General features: G+C 37.5%; 1 protein-coding gene across 1 annotated transcript in view; it reads left to right on the top strand.

Moving 5' to 3' along the window:
* Positions 1-26273, top strand: part of LOC125231000 (GTP-binding protein rho1-like) — a 287467-nt gene that overhangs the window by 230622 nt on the left and 30572 nt on the right. The window contains exon 3 of the mRNA XM_048136325.1: positions 21427-21514. Coding sequence (XP_047992282.1) covers positions 21427-21514 — 88 coding nt within the window. The remainder of the gene's footprint in view (positions 1-21426; positions 21515-26273) is intronic.

The raw sequence follows: 26273 nt of genomic DNA, 5'->3' as shown, positions 1-26273 counted from the left end.
ACTATTGTATACAATACTTTTTCTACGAGTCATCATCTTCATCATCAATGGACGGAAATATCATCATTCATGCAAGTTAAAATTAATGTTAATAGCGTCGTTCACCGTTGTATCAACATCGAATTACCTAGCAACCAATTGTTTGTAATAACCGTCTCTGATTGGCCGATAACGCGAAAGATAAAAAAAAATGTGTTTCAGATGCAGAAAAATTTGCCAGGTATCGCAAATTAGTATAGAAATTGTATGAAGTTCTATTTTTGAAATTATTACAGTTAACTAAAGTCAACTATAATGAGCTTATTATAATTGAGTCGGAACTGCCATAGAGTATCCAACACTGAAAAGTTAGCACTTATAGTTTAGTCTGTGGTGCCCTAATTGACAGATTACAGTCGACAAGTAGAAAAAATATATTATAATTTAAAAGTTGTCAGTCCTACCAACGTTTTGCTCCGCATCGCAATAATTTTATCAATAATTGAGTGGCCTGGGGTCACTAAGATTATGAAAACGTTCAGACGTTTTCAGTATGACAGCTTAGTCAAAGAAAGAGACGATTGCGCAACGACAACGACACGTTCTGTAGCGTTATTCACTATTTCTTGTTCTTTTACATATATTTGTTGGATAGTTCGATAGTTGCATGGCTACGCAGTCTATGCGACCTTTAACTCTTTCCCAGAGTCTAAAGTAACTAGGTCCAAAGAATACTGGACTAATTTCAATTGGACCGTCCAATTGAAATAAGCCAAGATACTTTGTATAAACTAAATTGACAAAAAAACTTAACTATGAACTTGTAAATAAAACTATAACTAAACAACTACCTATAAAATAAAAGCCTACAAATAAAAAAATGTTTCTAAATCTGAGCCGACCGGTAGGGTGCCCAGAAGGCTGGCAGCATTGCCGCGCTGAACGGCAATGCCGATGCGCTGGGCAAGGTACGCCCCAGCCTTCCGGTCACCCGACGCGTCTATAACACGTTTAGCCAGCTCCTTAAAAATGCCGTGTGCGTCCAGTATTCTTAGTTATTACAAGTCAGAAATAAGACTGCTGAATATCATAGGAATAAGATATGCATGTGTATCGTTTTATTTTAAGTAATTAAACAAGTGTCGCAAAAGTGAACCGGGTTAGACCAGACCTCCAAATTGAAAATTGCACGGTTTTCCCGCTACGCTATCGAGGTTATTTAAATAAATTCAAATGATATTTACCGCAATTCCTGCTAGTTATTCAGAGTAAACATCCACTGGAATCTCTCAGTACGCGGCTGTTAGCTTTGATTCCCGAGTTTGCATAAACATCGTTTCAATTGGTAATTACCGTTTTGAATAGATCTGTATTCATGGGGCGTGGGAATCCATTATTAGTTTTAATTTTGCACGATAATTAATTAATGTAACTTAGGTAGTTAGAATTGTTTTCTTGATGGCAACAAGGTCATCCGTATCCATAGGAACTCTGCGATAAAACAACATAGGTAACCCCATACCCTGTGTTAAAAAAAATAGTACAGTCAGCCATTACATTACGATACAAGTGTGGAAAAGAGGAAATCAATACGTGTGTGTAGGTAGACCCTTTAAGTTTCGACCTGAGAAGAAAGTTGCGAAAGTTAAGACGATACGGTAGGGGTCAATTCTCTATACAAACGCTCTCGACTATTTCCTCCCTGGTTTTTGAAGATAGAGCAATGATTTTTTCAACACAGATTGTTATTATTTTTATCTGTGTCTGACCGTTTTGATTTTTTTGATATTCTCCTTTTTAAAGATTCTAGAGCCAATCAAAAATTTCCAAAAACGGCCTTTTTCATTATGGCGCAAAAAAAGGTGTGATACTCAAGATTGGTAACAATTAACCAAAAAAGCTAAACGGTCCGACATAGATTATTTCATTGTTATTCAGATTCTCAAATTTCGTTCCGATTGATTAAGTGTTGAAGGAGGAAAGAGTCGAGAGCGGAACCTCGATTTTAAAGATTTTTTTGAAATATCTTTTGACTGAGTTGTTCTTAATGGACAATTTTTTTTCGATAAATCTAGTTAATAACACTTGTATATTTAACTAAAATTCCCAAGTTGAAAGGGGGGCTCCTTTCCATTTTAGCATTTTCGCTAACGTATCCTCTTAAAGAAATATTTAATCAATCATTTAATTCTTAGTAGTAATAAAGTATTGAAATGCAGTCACAGATTATTAATAAGTTTCTGAGATCCTTGACTTGCCCACAAAACGACAGATACCTACGCTTTATTTAACTAATACCTAATAAATTACTACGTAAAACTGAGAAGAATAGTAGTTACGTGCCACGCGACTACACAGGCGGGCGCTTGGCGCCCCGCGGCCACTTGTTACCTCGAGGCAACTGCTAGCAGGTAGGTACATAACACGCGACCGCGAGCAAGTGACGTAGGTCTGATGCAGTGCAGTCAGACCTCCTAGGGCCAATACCAATTAACTTGTCCGCCGTAGAACAGGATCATTGACAACATGTTCAGAAAACTTGTTTAACACCCATTACGTATTAAAACTTTGCATATGTTTCTCATAAAATGTTGCAGTAGGTACATTGAACTCGTTGCCATTTGCTGATGTTATTTTTCTCTATTTACGAGCAATAAAAAATGTTCAAGAATTATCACTGTAATTTATAAAAAAAATGCGAAATAACAGGACATTTCTTATCCCTTTGACATGCTTTGACCAACTCAATAAATTCACTCTGGATAAAAGATTGATTGTAATATTAAAATAATGTATATGTATCCCATTTACCTTAAAATAATCAAATCATACCTGTACCTGTATCATCATTCTCTTGCCCTTATCCCAGTCACTTGGGGTCGGCGCAGCATGTCTTTCTCTTCCATACATCTCTGTCACTCGTCATCTCATCATTAACTTGTTTTAGTTCCATATCATGTCTCACACAGTCCATCCACCTCTTCTTCGGTTTTCCCCTCCCGTTACTTCCACCACCTTCCACATTCATTCGTAATACCTTTCTCGTCACATGTCTTTCATCCCTCCGCATTACATGTCCATACCATGCTAGTCGATTCGCTCTTACTTTTTCAACAATCGGTGCTACTTTCAGGCTTCCTCTGATATACTCATTCTTTATTTTATCCATTCTTGTCACGCCACACATCCATCTTAACATTCTCATCTCTGCTACGTGCAACCTCTTTTCATCCGTCACCTTTAGGGCCCAACACTCTGATCCATACATGACGACAGGTCTGATGACTGATTTATAAATTTTGCCCTTCAGTCGAAGAGGCATCCGGGCGTCACAAATGGTTCCCGTGACCTGTCGCCATTTCATCCACCCCGTGCTAATACGGTTTTTCACGTCGCGGTCGATATCGCCATCACACTGTACGAGCGAACCAAGGTACTTAAAGTCGGAGCAGACTGGCAATAAAATACCATCGAGTTCTATGGCAGCAAAACCAGAGAGACCGCCGAAATCACAAAACATATGTTCTGTTTTTGATCTACTGATCTTCAGGCCAACATTCTCTAGTTTTTGCCGCCACTTCTCGAGTCTGCTCTGTACCTCGAGCCCGTCTTCACCAACAAGCACAATGTCATCAGCGAAAAGCATACACCAGGGTACCTCCTCCTGTATGTCCGACGACAAAGCGTCCATAATAAGCAGGAAGAGGTAAGGACTTAGAGCCGATCCCTGGTGCAAGCCCACCGCGACACTGAACCTGTCGGTGGTGCCGGCAGCTGACCGGACGCGTGTACAACATCGACTGTACATTGACCGTATTAGCTCTACATACTTCCCAGGCACGCATTTCTCTTTCAGAGCCCACCACAAAACCTCTCGGGGTACGCGGTCGTATGCCTTTTCGAGGTCAACAAACACCATATGCAGGTTCCTTTTTGCGCGCCTGTATTTTTCGCACAATTGGCGAAGTGCAAAAATGGCGTCTGCTGTACCTCTTCCCGGCATAAACCCGAATTGGTTTTGTGCTATTTCACTCTCTTCTCTCAGGCGTCTCTCTATCACCTTTTCCCATATTTTCATTGTATGTGACATTAGCTTTATTCCTCTATAGTTGTTGCAGTCTTGTACATCCCCTTTGTTTTTGAAAATGGGCACCAGTAAACTGTCGCACCATTCATCGGGGATAGTTTCTTCATGCAACAACTTATTGAAGAACAAAGTCAGCCACTTACATCCATCCTCACTCAACAACTTCCATACTTCTCCAGGTATATCATCTGGACCTACCGATTTTCCATTTTTCATACTTCTCACAGCCATTCTTACCTCATCCATACATATCTCTCTCACTGTACCCATATTTATCGGTTTGTGATCCAGCACATGTCTACTCCACTCATTTTCCTCATTCATTAACCTTTCAAAGTAGCCTTTCCAACGTTCTTTTATGACTTCGTCATTCGTCAGCACCTTTCCTGCATCATCTTTCACGCACTTTATATGTGATATATCCCGGGAAATTCTTTCTCTCGCTTTGGCAAGACGATACAACTGCTTTTCGCCTTTAGGACCATCTAGAGAGTCATACAATTTGTCCTGTGCTGTTGATCTGGCTATAGCAACTGCACGTCTTGCCATCTTCTTGCATTCGGTATACGTGGCCTTTTTTAGTTCCTCTTCGGTTTCCTGTCCATTTTTAGCAATTTGCCATTCTTTAAATACGGAATAATTTTTAAATGTCCGATAATCATGCTGCAAAGGGATTTGGCATTTAGTTTTTACAACCGGCCGCCTGCCTGACGTTAACCCTCCTTAGGGAATTCCTAGTTGACATAGGTGGCTGTCATTTTATTTTATTCCTTTAGTCGCCTTTTACGACATCCACGGAAAGCACGGAGTGGGCTATTCTTGAGCCGGCAACCACACGGCAAATACCTGTACCTGTATGTTACCAATAAATTTTATCTTATCTTATCTTATTAGCCTCAGTGCGTTTTTCCTGCTTTTACCTAATTGTGACACAAGGCGTACCTATTGCTGTTTTAAAATGACCTACTTAGTTATGTAGGTAAGTACCTAAAATGACCTCAGCACATTTACCCCCACACCTACTTGTCACAGTGCTTTGCACTAGCACCATGTAGGTAGGTTAAGACCCTTAGTTTTCCGCGAACTCTGTAAATTGATCCTTAATAAAACACAAGACTGATCGCTGGTTGAGAAATTACCCATACACAAAATATGTATATTTAATCAATTCAATAACACTGTTAATTTACCCCAAGTTCCCTACTTTCACATTGTATTGTACTAGCATGTAGCTAGGTAGGTACAGTACAAGCTATGACCCTAAGGCCACGGACAGTACCTACGTACACGACATGCTATAATCCAAAACAGGCCCATTCAATTCTATACGTTTTGTTCATGCCGGTCGGCAATGGGCGCGCTGAAATTTACGTGCATATCATAAGTCTGTTCGGACTTCGGAAAGCGAAGAGTCGTGGAATGTATTTCCGAACAGACTGTAGTAACATTTTACACCCAAGATTTTTATTAATGACTCAGTTTTAAGTTCAATAACCTTCAGTTCGTTTACCCCCACTTTTACTTGTCACAGTGCATTGCACTAACATATAGCTACTAGCTACCCTTAAGGCAAACGATCAGAATCTCAGCAAAGTGGCTATTAAGGAGTTTACGTGGAATGAATACTGATAGGATTTTTGCAATCTGGATTGAAGGGGAGGTAATTTGAGCTAGATTTGCATATGTTTAAGAAAATGTTTATAACGATTTGATTGATTCGATTAGGAAAAGTAAATAACTGATTTGTTATTGAAATCAGTTGGCAAAATAGTACGAGTATGCCTAAATCAAAATGTTTTTATGGGATGATAAACTTTTGCCCCTAAATTTTTCAAATTTGCCGTTTGCAATTTGCAAAAATTATACCTATGGCGCGGAGGCAATATACATACGGCGCGATTTTATGTTTAGTTGTCAAAGCGGACCCCAGGCTCCCATGAGCTGTGGCAAATGCCGGGATAACGCAAGGAGGACGACGACGGTGTGAAAATAATGGTTTCACCACACCAACTGGTAGCGGCTTACTTTGCTATTCGAAAACAGATAGCAAAATTGCGTTTTATCCACAAGAGTGCAAAGTTATTTCATACAAATTTTAACTTGTTGTCTTAAGCAGGCTGGTAGAATTTACCTATAAATGATGATTTTGAATCATAAACACAGATTAAAAAAAAAGGGATTTTTTTCCTCTGAGATCATAAATATTGAATAGATTGATAATTTGATTTACTTTGATATATTATGTTTTATAGTCAGTATTTTGTTCGTGTTGGTGTGGTAAAAAATTTTGTGTTTCACGCGGTGGCATGGTTTTAACTTTCGTGCCTTGAAACCCTCGCAACGCTCAAGATTCCACTTTTTGAACCACTCGCTATGCTCGCGCTTCAATATTGGAATCTTTCGCTTGCTCGGGTATCAATACTACTGGCACGTGCGGTTAAACAACAACTTTGCCCCCTTTTAAAACAAATAACTAAATATTTATATCTGTGATAACATAATGCTTATAATGAAATTGTCATTTTGGCCGACAGCCCACAACAATAACCCATAATATCTACTAAATCACAAAGAAATGGCAAACAGCTGGAAACTAACCAAAACTAAACAAGTTTTAGCAAAACATTACATGTAGAAATACAACGAATTCCATACTGAACTTTCATATAAGTGCATTTATAGTATCCATCTCTCATTTCATACCATCCAATAAGATCAGGTTCTATAATGTCTCATAATTGTTATATATCTAGAGGTTATATTAAAGTAGTTTTGTTCTTGGAAAGGAATTATAACAAGCCAGAACTTCGCACAATTATCTTGGAATTTATGTTTTGCATTGTTTTGCCTGAAGCTACTAATTATTTGGATGGTTCATTTGAGTATTATTCCTCTTTATTTATTTTCTTTCTTAGGCTAGGCTGTTTATAATATGAATATAAAAGTAAAATACAAAAACACATACAAAACAATATAAAACACATATAAACACATTATAAAAAACCTAACCTAGGGTGCCGCCAGCAGCGGGGCAGGGCCCAAGCTGCCGGTGGTTAGGGCTGCAGAGAGAGGAACTGTCGAACTATCCGTGCTGTGTCCAAGATCACCGCCTTCTGCATCTGGCCCTTGATCCAGCCACCTAGCGAGAGTCTCTTAAGATGTTGGTCGAGACTCTTCGCTATGAGACCGTTCGCTGAAACGACTATCGGAACAATGATCGTTGATTCAACATCCCACATGGCGGTTATCTCGTGAGCCAAGTCTAGGTACTTCCTGGACTTGTCCTTCTCGGCTTTCACGAGATTATTGAGTATTATTATCGTTAGGTTAATATTATATAATTAAGACGATACGATACAGGTCAATTCTCCATACAAACGCTCTCGACTATTTCCTCCCTGGTTTTTGAAGATAGAGCAATGATTTTTTCAACACAGATTATTATTATTTTTATCTGCACGGACCTTTTTTTTCTATTTTTATTTTAAAAGACGCTAGAGCCAATCAAAAATTTCTAAAAGCGGCCTTTTTCAATATGGCTCAAAAAAAGGCGTGATACTCAAGATCGATAACAATTAGCCAAAAAATCTAAACGGTCCGACACAGACTATTTCATTGTTATTCAGATTCTCAAATTTCGTTCCGTTTCAATAAGTTCTGAAGGAGGAAACAGTAGAGAGCGGAACCTCGATTTTAAAGATTTTTTCGCAATATCTTTTAACTGAGTTGTTCTTAATGGACATTTTTTTTCGATAAATCTAGTTAATAACACTAGTATATTTAATAACTGAAATTCCCAAATTGAAAGGTCCTTTCCATTTTAGCATTTTCGCTACCGTAGCGTCTTAAGTAATATGAGACTTGAAAAATGAAGCGCCACGTAATTATATTTTGATAATCCTAAAATATATAAGTAAATAGAAAGAGATTCCAGCAACATAATATCGTTGACTAGCGAGCCGCCCGGCTTTGCACGAAGAGTACCTACCTAAATCATAAATATGGGTGTAGTAAGTTTTTCTTAAAATTCATACTTAGTCCGTTTTCACATTATCCGATCCGATATCGGATGTCGGAAGGATTTCAATAGAAAAAATCCAAGATGGCGCCTGTAATGTATGGGATATCGGTCCGACATCCGATATCGGATCGGATAATGTGGAAACGCACTTAGGTAAGTACATACATCCTACATTTTATTAAATTATTTTAATGGGTGTTCTTTCACATGTAAAAATTTCGGCAACAAGTAAACAAAAAATATTTTTAACTTTCTCACTAAACTGAATGTTTCTTTACTTACAAATAGAATATTCTCACATTTTCTCATGATTTCTATCCTAAAAGTAAACTATTATACACTGGCAAGTCTCGCAACATAAATTATTATCACCTCAGCAGCCTGTCAACTGCGAACCCATCTGCATTTCAAGTCCCGGCGGGCACAAATTCAGCGCGACCGGTATTTTACACCTCGTTTAATAGTAGTTAAACGTGGACATTATCTTGTGTTCCATTTTGTAAATAATAAACTACCTACAGCGAAAAGCAATTTATCGAGACAATAGTGTATACTTAATTATAATTACGTAATTATTATACACGTACTACTTTAAACATCAAATGAAATGTTTAGGTACTCTCAAACACTTATGTCTTTGATGCATGATCCATTACTTGTGATGATACTGACTGTCGGTCTGTCCTTGTCTTAACCTGGCATTTGCCATAGCTCACGAGAGCCTGGGGTCCGCTTTGACAACTAATCCCAAGATTTAACTTAGGCACTAGTTCCACGAAAGCGACTGCCATCTGATCTTCCAACCCGAAGGGTAACTAGGTCTTATTGGAATGAGGTCTTTTGCTTGAATTAAAATTGATTTATTTATTTGTTTTATTTATTTATTAGTCGGGTTTCCTCACGATGTTGATGATACTGACTGTATCTACAGCTTATTCAAATGCCATGTTTTCGAATATTAACTATTACTTTGAATGATAGAAAGCTTCGCAATCAGGGCTTTATCGATCTTGGTGTTTTCAACAGTTCATAGGTTTTCATAAGCATTTAACAGATCTATAATCACTTCCCTTAACTATTTGCAACCGGATGCTTCATGTATGAACTTTATAATGTTGGAATCATATCCCTCCACTATTGTCTTCATACTAGAAACTCATTCAATTTTCAAGGTCCTATCAAAATTAAGAATTGGGAATCTAAGGCCGAGATGAGACCAAAGTGGCACCGTGATCTTAAAGCGGGGGTATTAGACAAACATGACTAGGATTAGTTAAAAAGCCTCAGGCAGAAAAAACTACGTGCTGCCAGACCCTCTCCCCTGAACTCTGATCATGTCTGCGATCGCTGTGGAAGAAGATGCCGCTCTGGGTGCATAGCCGAATGGCACAAACGCTTACGAAACTCTCACGAAACGAAACGCTAGTAGATATCTATCTCTATCGCTCTTGCGTATTGGCGCGACGAGCCAGACTACCTTTCGCGGCGTTTCGTTTTCGTTTCGCGTCGGAGAAATGCCATTCGGCTACGGGGCCTGGTATAGGCCTCTTTAGCCACTGAAGACGTTGCTATCAACCTCTCCACAACACATGATCTACTAGACGCTGCAACAATCATCTGCAATAGATGACGTGGTCTATGATGATGATCAAAACTAGATCAAACTAATAACAAGTTTTAAATCTGAATCTAACTCCAGCACTAATGAGATGATACTAACGGTGAATATACCACACCCTGTGAGATAATTTATAGTGGAGCCACTTAATCTAGGCATAATCGCCTTAGCTCTAAGTAACCTAAATCTAGTTTTAGCGGGAGTTATAATAGAGGGAAGTTACCGGAATATTCGTGTCATTAAATAGTCAGGTATTTTAATAGCAGTTTATGAGACGGTTATTATACTTGATGAAATGCATTAAGTTTAGTGTGAACAAAGTGAGTTATGAAACTACAGAATAGGAATGGCTAATTTTTACGGTTACGTATTAATCATTTTATGAGCGCATCTACTGTTAGGCTTTAATTATAACAGCACTATAGTGCTTAATAGGAACAACTGCGGTGTTTTTGCTCTGTCGTGACTGCGAATTAACTAGTTTCAAATCATATTTTTCACCACACCAACTGGTAAAGATCAATTTTGTTATTCGAAAACGGATAGCAAAATTGCATTTTATCTACAAAAGTGCAAAGTAATTTCATACAAATTTTAACTTGATTGTCTTAAGCTAACTGGTAGAATTTACCTATAAATGATGATTTAGAATCATAAATATTGAATAAATTGATGGATTTGATTTACCTAGATTGATGTTTTATAGTCAGTATTTTGTTCGTGTTGGTGTGGTGAAAAATTTTGTGTTTCACTCGGTGGCAAAATTTGTTTAACCTAAGTGCCTTCAAACTCTCGCAACGCTCAAGATTCCACTTTTTCACACAATTTTGGAATCCTTCACTTGCTGGGGTATCAATATTGGCACGTGCGGTTAAACAACAACTTTGCGTCCTTGTAAAACAAATAGCTATTATTTATGTTTGTCCATGTTTTTAATAGACGGAGAGCTGGCAGGATTTTGGAGTAGGTCCTTGAGGCAACCTGGAAAGGTGCTCAGATGCTTCTCTGATCATAGCTAACATCAGGTCTGCAAGTCTGGCAGCTGGGGAGCGGGGCTTTATCGAGCTATGAATTTTTAAAGATTTAATTTTTTGAGGCCCAAAAAAGGTGTTTGAGGCAACCTGGAATTATTAAAAAGTGAAAATAGAGTTCCTCAGAAGTCGCATAGTATTTATGCCAGAACATTTGGCCGGGTCCTTCACCGTGCCAGAACGGTACAAAGTGGTAAAAAAAAAAATTCCAAAAAAGGTTCTTGAGGCAGTCTGTCATTTTTACCAGTGAAAGATGAGGGTCTAAATAGCCATGGAAAAATAATGCCATGACATGAGGTGGGGTCCGTACCCTGCCATTCGATCTTGAAAGTCAATTTTTTAGTTTTTCGTAAATAACTCGTAAACGGTGGCCCACAGCAAAAAATTATGTTAAACAGAAAATATCTACATAAAATTTCCTACAAGAAAGGTTATGTATGTTTTTTCGATAGGATCAATATATAAATGGATAATTTAGTAAGAAAGTTTTTTTTAATCGATTACATGCTCCGTTTTTCGTCAATACCTCGTAAACGGTGGCCCACAGCAAAAAAATATGTTAAACAGAAAATATCTACATAAAATTTCCTATAAGAAAGGTTATATAAGTTTTTTCGCTAGGATCAATTTTTTAGTTGGAAAGTATTTTTAAATAGATATTTGGGCCGTTTTTTGTTGATAACTCAAAAACGGTGGCTCACAGCCAAAAATAATGTTAGACAGAATTAATCTACATAATATTTCCTACAAAAAAGGTTCTATAAGATTTTTCGCTAGGATCAATATTTTAGTTGGAAAGTATTTTTAAATAGATTTCATGGGCAGTTTTTTGTTAATAATTCGAAATCGGTGGCTCACAGCCAGAAATAATGTTATACAGAATTAATCTACATAATATTTCCTACAAAAAAAGTTCTATAATATTTTTCGCTAGAATCAATATTTTAGTTGGAAAGTATTTTTGAATAGATTTCATAGGCCGTTTTTTGTTTATAACTTGAAATCGGTGGCTCACAGCCAAATTAATGTTTCACAGAATTAATCTTCTTAATATTTCCTACAAGAAAGGTTCTATAATATTTTTCGCTAGGATCAATATTTTAGTTGGAAAGTATTTTTAAATAGATTTCATGGGCCGTTTTTTGTAAATACCTCGTAAACGGTGGCCCACAGCTAAATAAAATGTTCAGGAGAAAAAATCTACATAAGATTTCCTACAAGAAAGGTTCTATACGTTTTTTCGCTAGAATCAATATTTTAGTTGGAAAGTATTTTTAAATAGATTACATGGGCCGCTTTTTGTTGATAACTCAAAAACGGTGGCTCACAGCCAAAAGTAATGTGATACAGAAGTAATTTACATAATATTTCCTACAAGAATGGTTCTATAAGATTTTTCGCTAGGAGCAATATTTTAGTTAGAAAGTATTTTTAAATAGATTTCATGGGCCTTTTTTGTAAATACCTCGTAATCGGTGGACCACAGCTAAATAAAATGTCCACGAGGAAAAATTTACACAAAATTTCCTATAAGAAAGGTTACTGCAGTTAATAGGTTACTTCAGTTTAAATCCACATCCACATCACTTTTGTCTGAACTCATTTTGAAATTTGAAAAGTATAGGTATTTGATAAATCCGAGCAAACATAGGTATATTTTTTTAAATTTCCGCGCTTAAACTTTTTTTGAAATCTTTTTGAGGCAAAGTTTTAACCGGTGACATTTACCGCATTAATAGTCTGGCAAAAAAGAGTAGAAATTAATAGGGGCGCCACAGTCTATGTAAACCGTTTTGCGAGGGGCGACCGTCGCGTCTCATCGCATTGTCTACTTCCATATCGATAAGGTTTGATTTCGTATGCGTCGCATCGCCGTCGCGCGACCATCGCGCGACCGTCGCCCCCGCAAGCCACGGCGTGAGCATTTCTTTTTTTTGCCACTTTTATGAAGTGTGATATTTTTGAAAAAAAAAATGCTATTTCTACTCAGAATTACTAGCTTTTTCAATCCTAGTAGTTAAAAAAATTGTCCCATACAATTTTTTCTTATTTTGTTACCATTTTCCGTACATGTTGTATGGGGTAACAAAAGAAAGTAACAAAAATGTATGGAAATTCTGGGACACTTTTTGTCTCCCAGTGAGATTGAAAGTACTCGTGTTTCTGAGTACAATTGACCTAAAATTTCCTAAAACAATCAAAATTTTTTTGGTGTCAAAAAAAAAGAAATGCTCGCGTAAGGTCTGCAATGTACAGTCAACTACAAAGAGATGTGTCCATGTTAGTCTTACAAAATGAAGCAAATTTTCATTTGCATTAATGAATTACCCTTGCTTCGTGACATTTCTAGTAGCCATCAAACCTTACATTATCATCGACTCGTTTAATATGCAACAATGATATGTATCCCACTACGTTTCCTCTTAATTTACACATACAAAACTTTTATATTACCTATCTCTGTGTATTGACAAATAAAGGTAAACTCCTAATGTTACAAAGAAATTTATCCAATATCTTTAAATTCAGAATAGAATCCAAACAAAAGATCTTCATATTTGAATACAAAAATTTCTTCTTTAAACTAAAATCCATAATCCTACGGACCAAATTGACAAGTAAGTGTGAACAAACGTTTGACGGCCGGTATGGCTCAGTTGGTAGTGACCCTGCCTGCTAAGCCGCGGTCCCGGGTTCGAATCCCGGTAAGGGCATTTATTTGTGTGATGAGCACAGATATTTGAGGAGTGTCTTTTCAAAAGGGCTTATTTCCATATTTTCTTTTTTTTAACTATGAATGCAGTTCTTTTTAGTATAGAAAATTACGTGTTGTTTTGATATTAAAGCTCAAAAAGTCTCGCCTCGATCTTTAAAAAAAGGGTAACATCAAAGTTTAGAACACATTTTGAAAAATGTGTAATGATTATTTATGTGGTTAAACCAATGTATGTAGTACAACAACATTGATATCAACTAACTTAATACAAAATCCAAAAATAAAATAAAACTTTTTTAAAATAATAACATTTACGCTACAAGGCCACAACAAAAGGGCTTAATTCCCAAAAGTTCGCATCAAAAGTGCTTAATTCTCAAAAACATATGGTAATTACATATTTATTTAGGTACACATGTTACGTTTGGTGTAATCATAGCATTAACGTCAACTTACAATATTACAATTTTGCAAATTAAATATTAATTTCAAAATCAATACCATTGAATTATGTTTTTCTCGATTTCCCAAAAAAAGTACAAAGTGGAAATAAACCCTTTTGAAAAGACACTCCTCATTTGTTCCAGAGTCATGGATGTTTTCTATGTATATAAGTATGTATTTATGTATTCAAGTACGTATATCGTCGCTCAGCACCCATAGTACAAGCTTTGCTTAGTTTGGGGCTAAGTTGATCTGTGTAAGATGTCCCCAATATTTATTTATTTTTTATTATTTATTTAAATGTTGCCACAGTTTGGCTAGTGTCGATGTCGTTCTTATCGATATTAAAATTATTTTTCTCAAACATGCAATGAAATATTGTCTTTACGTTCCTTAAAATGGGCTGGGAAGTATCGCTTTTTGGGCGCAACAACTCGAGAGGACTGTAAAGGGATTTCATATTATTTTTTAGGCCTAGGCCTGCAAAGTAACTTTTTTTTATAAAATATTGCCCTTTAGAGCATTTTTTTTTATTTCATTGTATGTTTGAGAAGAGCACTATACATGCTTCGGCGTGAAAACGGATTCCCGGCCTCGTATCCCTATCCGGCCTCGCTCGCACGCTCGCTCGGCCGTATATACCCACTTGGCCGGAAATCCTCATTTTCCCGGCCTCTGATGTAATGTACTAATTACACCGTAAATTTAAGGTGCACCCAGACGGTACAATCAAATTGGCAACTTGATCTTTTAATCAATATACCAACTTTTTCTGTGATTTCGACATATCAAAAGGTCTGTAGACCCCTAATTAGATATAAAATGTTAATTTCAAACCAGCAATAATGTAAATGAAATTTATATATTTATTATGATAGTTTATTGAATCTTTACAAATGAATTATTACAATTATTGTGTTACAGCCGAAAGATGGAAAGATTGTGTAAATCACATAATAAAAACCGAGGACAAAATGTTACAACTCGACCATTTAATTGATTTAGTGGACAATGTCTCGGATCGTTTTATTATAAATGCAACTGATGATGATGATGATGATGAAGATGACGAAATAACGGAGACTGGGAATGAATAATATTTTATAATAAAGACTAGTTCTGTTATCGTCGGACAACATTTTTTTTTTTTACCTACTGGTTCGGATACCTTTTTATGCTATAGAACTAGTGGGTAAAAACGCATTTTATCCATCCACTACCTCGAAAACCGAACAAACCAAAATGTTTGACCTTTTATTTTAAAGTAACATACGTATTTTTGATTTGAACTAGTCTGTTATTTGTACTTTACAACTTGTCGATATATTGTTATCGACATATACCCTTCACAATTTTTATTTCACTGTTCCTGGTAACATTTCATCTGTCAGTCGTTTGTCAATTTAGTCCGCAGGATTGTGAATTTTAGTTTACGTAGTTCGTTAAGAGACAACAGGAGCGAAAATGCTAAAATGGAAATGTCCCCCTTTCAAATAGGGAATATTTGTTAAATATACTCTTGTTATTTATTAACTACGTTTATAGAAAACAATCGAGGTGCCACTCTCGACTATTTCGTCCTCTAAAACTTAATCAATCGGAACGAAATTTGAAAATCTGAATTTTTTTTATGCTTCCCGTGCTGGATATAACAAATAGGATTGTGATCATTTATTACCCCAAATAACATATTTAACAGCACAATCACGATTCTAAACGAGTTATCCCACTACGAAATTTAAAAACGAAGAAACTGATTTGTTTTAAGTATAAAAAGACATATTTTAAAATATTATCTTATGATTAACTAGCTTAAGATATGTTCTTTTAGGAACATTATCAGTTTTTTAATAATCACTTAAGTATAGTTTCTTTATAGTTTTGAATGAAAAATGTTACATTTTGCAAAAAACGCTCTTCTTTAGGAATAAGGCCTCTTAACCTTGGTTGATTCCGTTTCACGCTACTTAGATAGAGGGATGCAGGTGGACGTGCTGTACTTTGATTTCAAAAAAGCCTTTGATCGCGTAGATAACGACGTACTCTTAAGCAAATTATGCAGCATTGGTTTCTCGCCTGAACTGCTTTGCCTTTTTGCTAGTTATCTACGTGATAGACGGCAATATGTGCAGCACGGATGCTTTGGTGTTATGGTCAATGATCTGGCCTTGGTGCCTAAGCATGCGCAATGCCTACTCTATGCTGACGACCTGAAACTAATTTACAGGGTCCAGGAAGATTCTGACTTACAATCTTTACAAAGTGATATTGATCGGGTTTATGAATTGAAACAAACTTCTGAAACTTCAGTTCAATGTTGACAACTGTGCGGTTATTACTTTTTGTAAAGCGCGTAGTCCCCTGTGTAGGCAGTATCTCCTGGGGTGGAAACCCATCGCCCGTGTCACATCGATACGGGACTTGGGGGTTGTTTTAGATTCCCACCTTAACTTTCATGAGCACATGACAATGCTTGCTGCAGACTGTTACCGCAGGCTTGGGTTTGTTGTCCGCAACGCCAAAGAATTTGACGATCCCAGGGACATAAAGCTTCTTTATACTGCCCTCGTGAGAAGTAAGCTTGAGACTTGAGACAGCCTCAGCCGTTTGGAATCCCCATGAAGCGCCCTACTTCCTGCTGCTCGAAAAGGTCCAAAAAACATTTTTGCGTTTCTTTTATAAAAAAATGTACGGGTATTACCGATTCTTCTACCTAACAAAATTACTTTTGGGGACGTTGGGTTTCTTCTCGTTAGAAGTTAGGCGTAATGTCGTCTGTTGCATGTGGTATTTTGAAGGGGGAGTCAGATTGCCCGGTTTTAGTATCCCAGCTGGTAAGTCTATTTGTTCCCCCTGTGACGAAATATGCTTTTCGTGGATGTAGGCACCCCCTACTGGCGGTGCGGTCGCTCGAACCGTGTTTTGCCGCAAGTCACCGCTAGTTTGTGCACTGCAAATAGTGAATGAGTTTTTAGACGTGGCACCTAATGTTGATATTCTTGCGAGCAGATGGGCGTTTATACGTGACGAATGCATGAGGTTTTGTGTGTGATTGGATGCTAGGCCTTCATCTGTTATTTATTAGTTATGTTATGTTTTGATTTTGCTGTTTATTTAATATTTAATTTTGTGTTACTTGTTGTAATGTTTATTTAAAATTCACGGTGCTTTAGTTTTGTACACTGTCATACTGTGTAATTTTCTTTGTGTAAATAAATAAATAAATCTATTTAAATATTATTGATCCTAGCGAAAAAACGTAGAAAACTTTTACTGTAGCAAATTTTATGTTTGTTATTCCCGTTGAAGATTGATTTAGCTGTGGACCACCGTTTCGAGTTATTTGCAAAAAACGGCTCGTGTAATCTATTTAAAATACTGTCCTACTAAAATATTGATCCTAACGAAAAATCTTACATAACGTTTCTTGTAGCAAATATTATATAGATTATTTCTGTTTAATATTATTTCCGGTAATGGGGCACCGTTTTTGATGTTATTAACAAAAAGCGGCCCATGTAATCTATTTCAAAAAAATTTCCAACTAAAATATTGATCCTAGCAAAAAAACGTATAGAACCTTGCTTACAGGAAATTTTATGTAGATTTTATTCTCGTGAACATTTTATTTAGCTGTGGGCCACCGTTTACGAGGTATTTACAAAAAACGGCCCATGACATCTATTTAAAAATATTTTCCAACTAAAATATTGATCCTAGCGAAAAATCATATAGAACCTTTCTTGTAGGAAATATTATGAAGATTAATTCTGTGTAACATTAATTTTGACTGTGAGCCACCGATTTTGAGTTATTAACAAAAAACGGCCCATGTAATCTATTTAAAAATACTTTCCAACTAAAATATTTATTCTAGCGAAAAATGTTTTAGAACCTTTCTTGTGGGAAATATTATGTAGATTAATTCTGTGTAACATTGGTTTTGGCTGTGAGCCACCGATTTCGAGTTATTAACAAATCTATTTTAAAATACTTTCCAACTAAAATATCGATCCTAGCGAAAAATCTTATTGAGACTTTCTTGTAGGAAATATTATGTAGATTAATTCTGTCTAACATTATTTTTGGCTGTGAGTCACCGTTTTTGAGTTATCAACAAAAAACGGCCCAAATATCTATTTAAAAATACTTTCCAACAAAAAAATTGATCCTAGCGAAAAAACTTATATAACCTTTCTTATAGGAAATTTTATGTAGATATTTTCTGTTTAACTTATTTTTTTGCTATGGGCCACCGTTTACGAGATATTGACGAAAAACGGAGCATGTAATCGGTTAAAAAAAACTTTCTTACTAAATTATCCATTTATATATTGATCATATCGAAAAAACGTACATAACCTTTCTTGTAGGAAATTTTATGTAGATATTTTCTGTTTAACATATTTTTTTTCTGTGGGCCACCGTTTACGAGTTATTTACGAAAAACTAAAAAATTGACTTTCAAGATCGAATGGCAGGGTACGGACCCCACCTCATGTCATGGCATTATTTTTCCATGGCTATTTAGACCCTCATCTTTCACTGGTAAAAATGACAGACTGCCTCAAGAACCTTTTTTGGAATTTTTTTTTTTACCACTTTGTACCGTTCTGGCACGGTGAAGGACCCGGCCAAATGATCTGGCATAAATACTATGCGACTTCTGAGGAACTCTATTTTCACTTTTTAATAATTCCAGGTTGCCTCAAACACCTTTTTTGGGCCTCAAAAAATTAAATCTTTAAAAATTCATAGCTCGATAAAGCCCCGCTCCCCAGCTGCCAGACTTGCAGACCTGATGTTGGCTATGATCAGAGAAGCATCTGAGCACCTTTCCAGGTTGCCTCAAGGACCTACTCCAAAATCCTGCCAGCTCTTGGACCATAAGCTTCGATTTAAAAGTGCTTATTGCAAGCCTATTTGAATAAAAAATAGGTTTGGACTCTTGATAGTAGGTATCTTAATATCAAAATGGTATCGTTAGTCACCGCTCCATGTAACATCATATTCGGCAAAGTAGGTTGTATCCCCGGCGGGTGTTAATCCAGAACCATAATGAGGTGTTCGCGGATAATTTAAACGCTGTGTGACAATTAGTGGTCCCGGCAAGCACTGTGGTTTGCTGACTATACAGATAGTTTGACAAACTTTATACTTAAATTAAATGTAAGCGGAAATAGATTGCAAACGTGTGTCGGCGTAAAGTCTAAAAGTAAAATGTACAGTCTTTAAACGAAGGATTTTTATCACAATAGAAAAACAGTAAAATATTTATTCCCGTAACCACAGAATATATAATAGTACAAGTACAGAAGGCCCACTGCTTTGATGTTCACGACTTGCCGCCTTTATAAATGCCTACAACATTCTTACAAAGAAACGAGCCGCATGTGCGCGGCGTCCGGCGATAGGGTTGCCTAAGGATTAAAACGAAATAATACTCGGATAAAATGTTATACTATAATACTCAGGTCTTGGGTGCTTTCTAGGTAAAATATATAGTATTTATATTATTTTTGTTCAAATTCCAACATCACAAGACAACCTCTCCGGGGGACTTAATCAATAGTAGATCTGTGTAAAAATGTCCATGGTATATATATTATTCATGATATTCATTTAACTAAACATTATTAGCCATTACACACGCGGACACTAACCTTAAAAAAACTCGCGACGTAAAAGTAACCATAGAAAGTGCGAACGTGCGTTCCGTGAGAACGCGCGCCACCCCTGATTAGGCCGCGAACTCGCGGCCGCCGGCATGTACTTGTAGCGCGGCGATAGAATCGCGGAGTGAGCCGCCCCTGCCGTAACTGGCCTTTTAAAGGTGGCTGGTGATGACTGCGGCAAAATTGTGGTAGCGAGATGATTCAAATATTACAAACTAGTTTTTACTCGCGGCTTCGCTCGCGTTAGAAAGAGACAAAAAGTAGCCTATGTCACTCTCCATCCCTTCAACTATCTCCACTTAAAAAATCACGTCAATTTGTCACTCCGCTTTGAAGTGAAAGACGGACAAACAAACAGACACACACACTTTCCCATTTATAATATTAGTATGGATACCAAATCATTGATTTGTCTCATTATGATATGCTGGATGCGGGTGGTGCAGGGCAGATCATTGTTGCAATCTTTGGGGGAGGCCTATGTCCAGCAGTGGATGTCTTTCGGCTGATATGATGATGATGAATAAATAATAAATAAATAAATAAATATTATAGGACATTCTTACACAGATTGACTGAGGCCCACGGTAAGCTCAAGAAGGCTTGTGTTGTGGGTACTCAGCAACGATATATATATAATATACAGCGCGTAAACCTAATAAGGGCGATAAATGAAACCAGGCATATGATTCAATATTGTTATCATTAATTAAGAGGTGTTTTTGAGTTACTTTTAATTTTCACCCCTTAATGAATTTTTGAAAAATTTCCCAGCAGCAATGTACTGTAAACGTGGTTGCGATGACAATCAATGACAACTGTCAACGAGCGGTTAACGCGAGTGTGTTTGCATTACGTTGCGGGCCGAATTATTTTGTATGGATAAAAAAATATTTCAATTTTAAGTAAAAGTTATCTAATTCCATTTTTTATGTCCTATACTCACCACCGTTAAGAGGTTCGCCCGTATTAGGTTTACACCCTGTATAAATACTTATATACATAGAAAACATCCATGACTCAGGAACAAATATGTGTGCTCATCACACAAATAAATGCCCTTACCGGGATTCGAACCCGGGACCGCGGCGTAGCAGGCAGGGTCACTACCGACTGCGCCAGACCGGTCGTCATTATGGTATGTACTGATGATGATGATTATGGTATGTACTTATTACAATAGTAGGTCGTAGGTTACGTCGTAGGTAGTAGGCACATTTAGCTTACATTTATAAACTAAGTCTAATACTTATCAGCAGCGGCTGGTCCATACAAGCCGATTCCCTCCGAATTGCCTAAAATTGATTAGTATTAAAGTACCTAATGTTGAAGGTAGGTTTTTTTTTGCTTTGGTGTTGCCTAGCAGAAATTTTCACCAGCCGCCACTGATACTTATGTTCAATCGGTCATTGAATTTAATTTATCAAGAGTATTGACAGTAACATTTTCCATTTCTCGCTGCTGTCCTCTGAATGTTGAATCGTCTTGTGAGAATTAAATTTATTTAATAATGTAGGACTTTCTTACTACAGTAAAATAAATATTGAACTGTCATTTTGTACTTAAATACACATGTTTAATGGTTGAACGGGGTCAAATACGTTGCCATTGATTCTTCCCTGTTCACAGCTAGTGCATCCTAGCTGAAACATCAAAAAAATAGTTAAAATAATAATATAAATAATTATCTTATCAATCGACCCACATGAGACACTAAACACGCCTTAAGAGTGAGTAATAAAAAAAATCCTTTCCTTTTTCCCATTCCATTACCTCATAATTAGATCAGCCTGTGTAATATCTCGTCTGTCTGTGTCTCGTCATGTGCCTTAATCAGACATTCCGTTTGTTGCAGGCATACAGTCCGACGGGTTTCGAGAAATACGGGTACACGTGTACAGTGGCTGATTTCAGAGTCAACTTCTCTGTTTGGGACACGTCAGGTGAGTGACTGAGCTTTATCTTATACCTTTAAACGAGCAATTCTTGTATATTTATTTATATATATACCGACGATCTCGGAAACCGCTCTAACGATTTCGCTGAAATTTGTTATGTGCGGGTTTTCGGGGGTGAAAAATCGATCTAGCGTAGCCTTAGGTCCCGGAAAACGCGAATTTTCGAGTTTTCATGAGTTTTTATTTCGCGTTAGTAAACGAAAAATATGGTCGTTAATTTCGCCGCCCGCGCGGCGGCCCGCGTAGCTCAGTCGTACGAGGTCGGTCTAATGTTTGCAGACAGATCGCAGGTGTCAGGGTTTCGAATCCCGGCCAGAAATTAAGTTTTTTTTTATCGAAAGACGTGATATAATAAAATAGAACCGAGCGAAGCTCGGTTGCCCAGATATTTTATGTTTATGTTGGTACCTTTGTGTTTTGTGCCGTCTTTTACCGATTATTTCAGTTCGAACTAGATTTATGAGTTATTATTAAAAAACGAGTGAGTTTACGTAAGTGTCAGCTATGTCGCGTTAAAAGTGGATAAGTATTAACAAAAATGATATACGCGCTCAATGTAATAATCCTACGGGTTTCGAGAAATACGGGTACACGTGTACTGGCTGATTTCAGAATCAACTTCTGTAACTATTTGGGACACGGCAGGTGAGTGATTTAGCTTTACCTATCTTTATGTCTGGCTAATCCCCAGCTACCCCCGTAGCCTTATTTATAACCTATTGTCACTTAACTGATAATCACCCTCATAAACCTAAAGTATCGGGCGTTCAAGGCTCTAAACCCTACTCATCAATTATTAAGAGGGCATTCAACGAAAACGTCGTAATAATGTAAAATTGATAGTTTTAGTCGGCAAAATGCTACACTTTCCGTTATCTAAAAGACTTAAGTTCAGGATTCGATTAGGACATCTTCTTAACTTACATGTTGTGAGACTGGATTTTTAAAAACTAACTCACTTAATTAATTATGATTTTTTTTCTGGTGCATGTTTAGGAAAACCCGCGAAAAGTGCTGACTTAGTCCGTCTAATTTGTAAAATTTGGATAGTTTTGAATGCTTCAAGTGGTAAATTTGTATTATGTATATCCTGTACTACAATCTTCTGAGACTACTTCTTTGTTATAAGGCTTTAGAATAGAGTAAATGAGGATATGATGAATCCAATTTGTTTCAGAAATCACCTCAGAATAAGTGTCAATTTCTTCGAAAACTTACGTGTTTTTGAAGTAGTTTTAATATAAAAATAATCTGCAATGCTTACTCAAACAGATTTAATGCAAAAGTTCTCTATTAATTGCAATTTAATATTTTTGACGATTTTTTAAAAATGCCTCCTTATTACCGGTTACGCGCGCTTGCGATGTCAGTACCGCGGCAGAGCTTGTAGAGGCAGGACGTATGTTAGTCCGCTCCGCACGCGGCTCGACGATCGCGAAGTTATTTTGTCATTGTGTGCGGCACCCGCCGTGTCCAAAACCGCACTTGTGTGTGTGTTTGGCTGTACTGTTGCATGTATACTGCGACCGAAAACTTTGATCCTTGGGTTGACGACTTTGGTAACTAACTAATTAACTTGACTAATATTTTTAGTAAGTATTATTTATTATTGAATATCATTTTAGGTTACTGACTCGTCTCAACAAAATCTTTGACAATAGATGGTACTCAGGATCTGATGATGAAGTCAGATGGTAGTCATGAGTTCTCATCAACCAGGTCTTGAAACCATTTCGTGTTTGGGCTCGTTTGATTCGCCTCAACAAGATCTTTGACAAGAGGTGATGGTACCCAGGATCTGATGATGAAGCCGGAAGGTAGTCATGAGTTCTCATCAACCAGGTCTTGAAACCATTTCGTGTTTGCGCTCGTTTGGTTCGTCTCAACAAGATCTTTGACAAGAGATGGTACCCAGGATCTGATGATGAAGCTGGAAGGTAGTCAAGAGAATTCATCAACTAGGTCTTGAAGCCATTCCGTGTTTGGGCTCGTTTGGTTCGTCTCAACAAGATCTTTGACAAGAGATGGTAATCACTCTTTTATACTCTGGCGCATCCACTGTCTCAGTGTGTCAACAGTCAACTAAAGCAGGTAGGTGTAGCGTAGAGTTGTATTTCCTTACAAAAAACTAATACATAGATGTGGACCTTCCTGTGCTCCATGCAATTAAAACAACATAATATTTAAAAACCGGCCGAGAGCGTGTCGGGCCACGCTCAGTGCCTACACTGAGCGTGGCCCGACACGCTCTCGGCCGGTTTTTAAAGCCGCGTTGGTAAATAGCCGCTCGGCTCTTCCGTAGTTTTCCATATTTTTCAAAAACTACAGAACCTATCAAGTTCAAAACAGTTTTCCTAGAAAGTTTATAAAGTTCTACTTTTGTGATTTTTAAATATTTTTTAAATATATGGTTAAAAAGTTAGAGGGGGGGGACACACTTTTTTTCCTTTAGGAGCGATTATTCCCGAAAATATTAATATTATCAAAAAACGATTTCAGTAATTCATTTTTAAATACCTATCCAACAATAAATCATACGTTAGGGTTGAAATGAAAAAAAAATCACTCCCTACTTTACATGTTGGGGGGGTACCCTAATAAAACATTTTTTCCACTTTTTATTTTTGCACTTTGTCGGCGTGACTGATATACATATTGGTACCAAATTTCAGCTCTCTAGTTCTAACGGTCACTGAGATTATCCGCGGACGGACGGACGGACGGAGGGACAGACAGACAGACATGGCGAAACTATAAGGGTTCCTAGTTGACTACGAAACCCTAAAAACACATTTTAAATAAAAAAAAACTACTTCAAATTAAAGAAAACCGATCTTAGTTCTATTATATATATGTACCTAGAAAACATCATCATCTTCCTTGCGTTATCCCGGCATTTTCCACGGCTCATGGGAGCCTTCGGTCCACTTTGACAACTAATCCCAAGATTTGGCGTAGGCACTAGTTTTTACGAAAGCGACTGCCATCTGACCTTTCAACCCAAAGGGTAAACTAGACCTTATTGGAATTAGTCCGGTTTCCTCACGATGTTTTCCTTCACCGAAAAGAACCTACTAAGAAAACGGATTATATTCATTATACGCGATATAATCTGATTCCATAAATTTATTTCATGAGTAACTATCGCGGTGACAGAAGACAATATTATATACACAATTTGTTATATTATAAAAGATTTTAAATTTATTTCTTCCAAGGCTACACACGTTTTAATAAAAAAACTGTGATAAGTTTAATAATTAAACTAAAAGAACAAGTATTTATGCACGAAATCATGTATGCAAATATGTAATATAATATATGGTGGTGTTTTTACGCAAGTATCAATAATGGTTAGCCCGCAACGCTACTGACGGCGTGGCGGTACCGACCATGAATGCTATCCCTTTCGCTCTAGCCGCACGTAAGGTTGGTTCGAAGAGGATCGCACGCTATGTCTGTACCGCAGGCTACAATCGTTATGCTTCTGGTTATAGTGTGCGTCTGCACACAGGCGCACGCCAGCGCCGCCGGCGTCGAAATGCGAGCAAGCAGATTTTTTGAAAGCGCTCTTAACAAAAACGGGTTGCAGCCGGCTTAGCCGAACGACTATCGTTGACGAGAATATATAATAGTACGAGTACAGAAGGCTCACTCCTTTGATGTTCACAAAATGCCGCCGCGCGAAGGTCGTCACCACTGTACTGAATGGGCCGCGAACTCGTGGCCGCCGGCATATAGTTGTAGCGCGGCGTATGGTCTGGCTCTGTCGCGCCAATACAGAAGAGCGATAGAGATAGCTAACCAAAACGATATTATCCTAAGCGTACCTATGTACCTAATGTTGGCCTAGTCGAATGATAATCGTTGACGCTCACAGAGAACCTCCTATAGAGTACCAATATTGTAAATTTTGTGCGCGGTACAAATCACCAGTGCTTGGGGCGCGAGGAGCGGGAGGGGAATGTGTTTAGCGCACTGCGATTGGTCGTTTCAAGGACGGCGGGCAGTCGCGCCAGATGAAAAGGGACAGAAGTATGACTGTCCCTCTACTGTCGCGTAATTAGCCAGTGTAAGTTGACCTATGCCGGTTCTGAATAAATTATAAATATGACTTATTTGTGGAATGTAATGCCGTCTGTTTTTAAATTTGAGCTTCTTGTTACCTTTCCACACCATTTCACACTACAGGTGGACATCTTTAAGGCATCAAAATACCCTTTTTCAATTTTTTTATTGCGAAAAACACGCGCTGCTTTCGGGTCGGTTACTTGGTCACTACTGATCGGGCACGGCGAGCGCCCGCGCTTATATCAGTGCAAATACAAGTAAGGCTGGTGACCGCGAGTCGTCTTGTAATGGATGTCTATAGGGGTTGGTCTGTGTTGACGCTAGACGCCGATCGAAACGCAGTCTGACTCTGTCGCGCCATAAAGGAAGAGCGATAGAGATAGCTACGATAACGATATTATCGTAAGCGTTTGTGCATTTGGCTACGTGCCCTGAAGGGAATCTCATTTGCCGTTTACGACGTAACGGGTAGGAATTTAATTCCATCGTTGTGTAGGTTCGATTGTATATAAAGCTATTTGCAAATACTGTGATAACTTATCAAGATTGGCCAGATTAGTTTGAGCTCTTAGCGTCCACTGCTGCCTTTTTATGGTGTCCATATTGACTCTAGAAAAATTTAGTCGCTCCTATCAATATTTTGATAGTCGTTGTCAAGCATCTTGATTCCTTA

This window comes from Leguminivora glycinivorella, chromosome 11 (genome assembly GCF_023078275.1).
Source record: "Leguminivora glycinivorella isolate SPB_JAAS2020 chromosome 11, LegGlyc_1.1, whole genome shotgun sequence".
Taxonomy (NCBI): Eukaryota; Metazoa; Arthropoda; class Insecta; order Lepidoptera; family Tortricidae; genus Leguminivora; species Leguminivora glycinivorella.
Note: the sequence above shows the minus strand (reverse complement) of the source record. Positions and strands in the feature narration are given on the sequence as shown.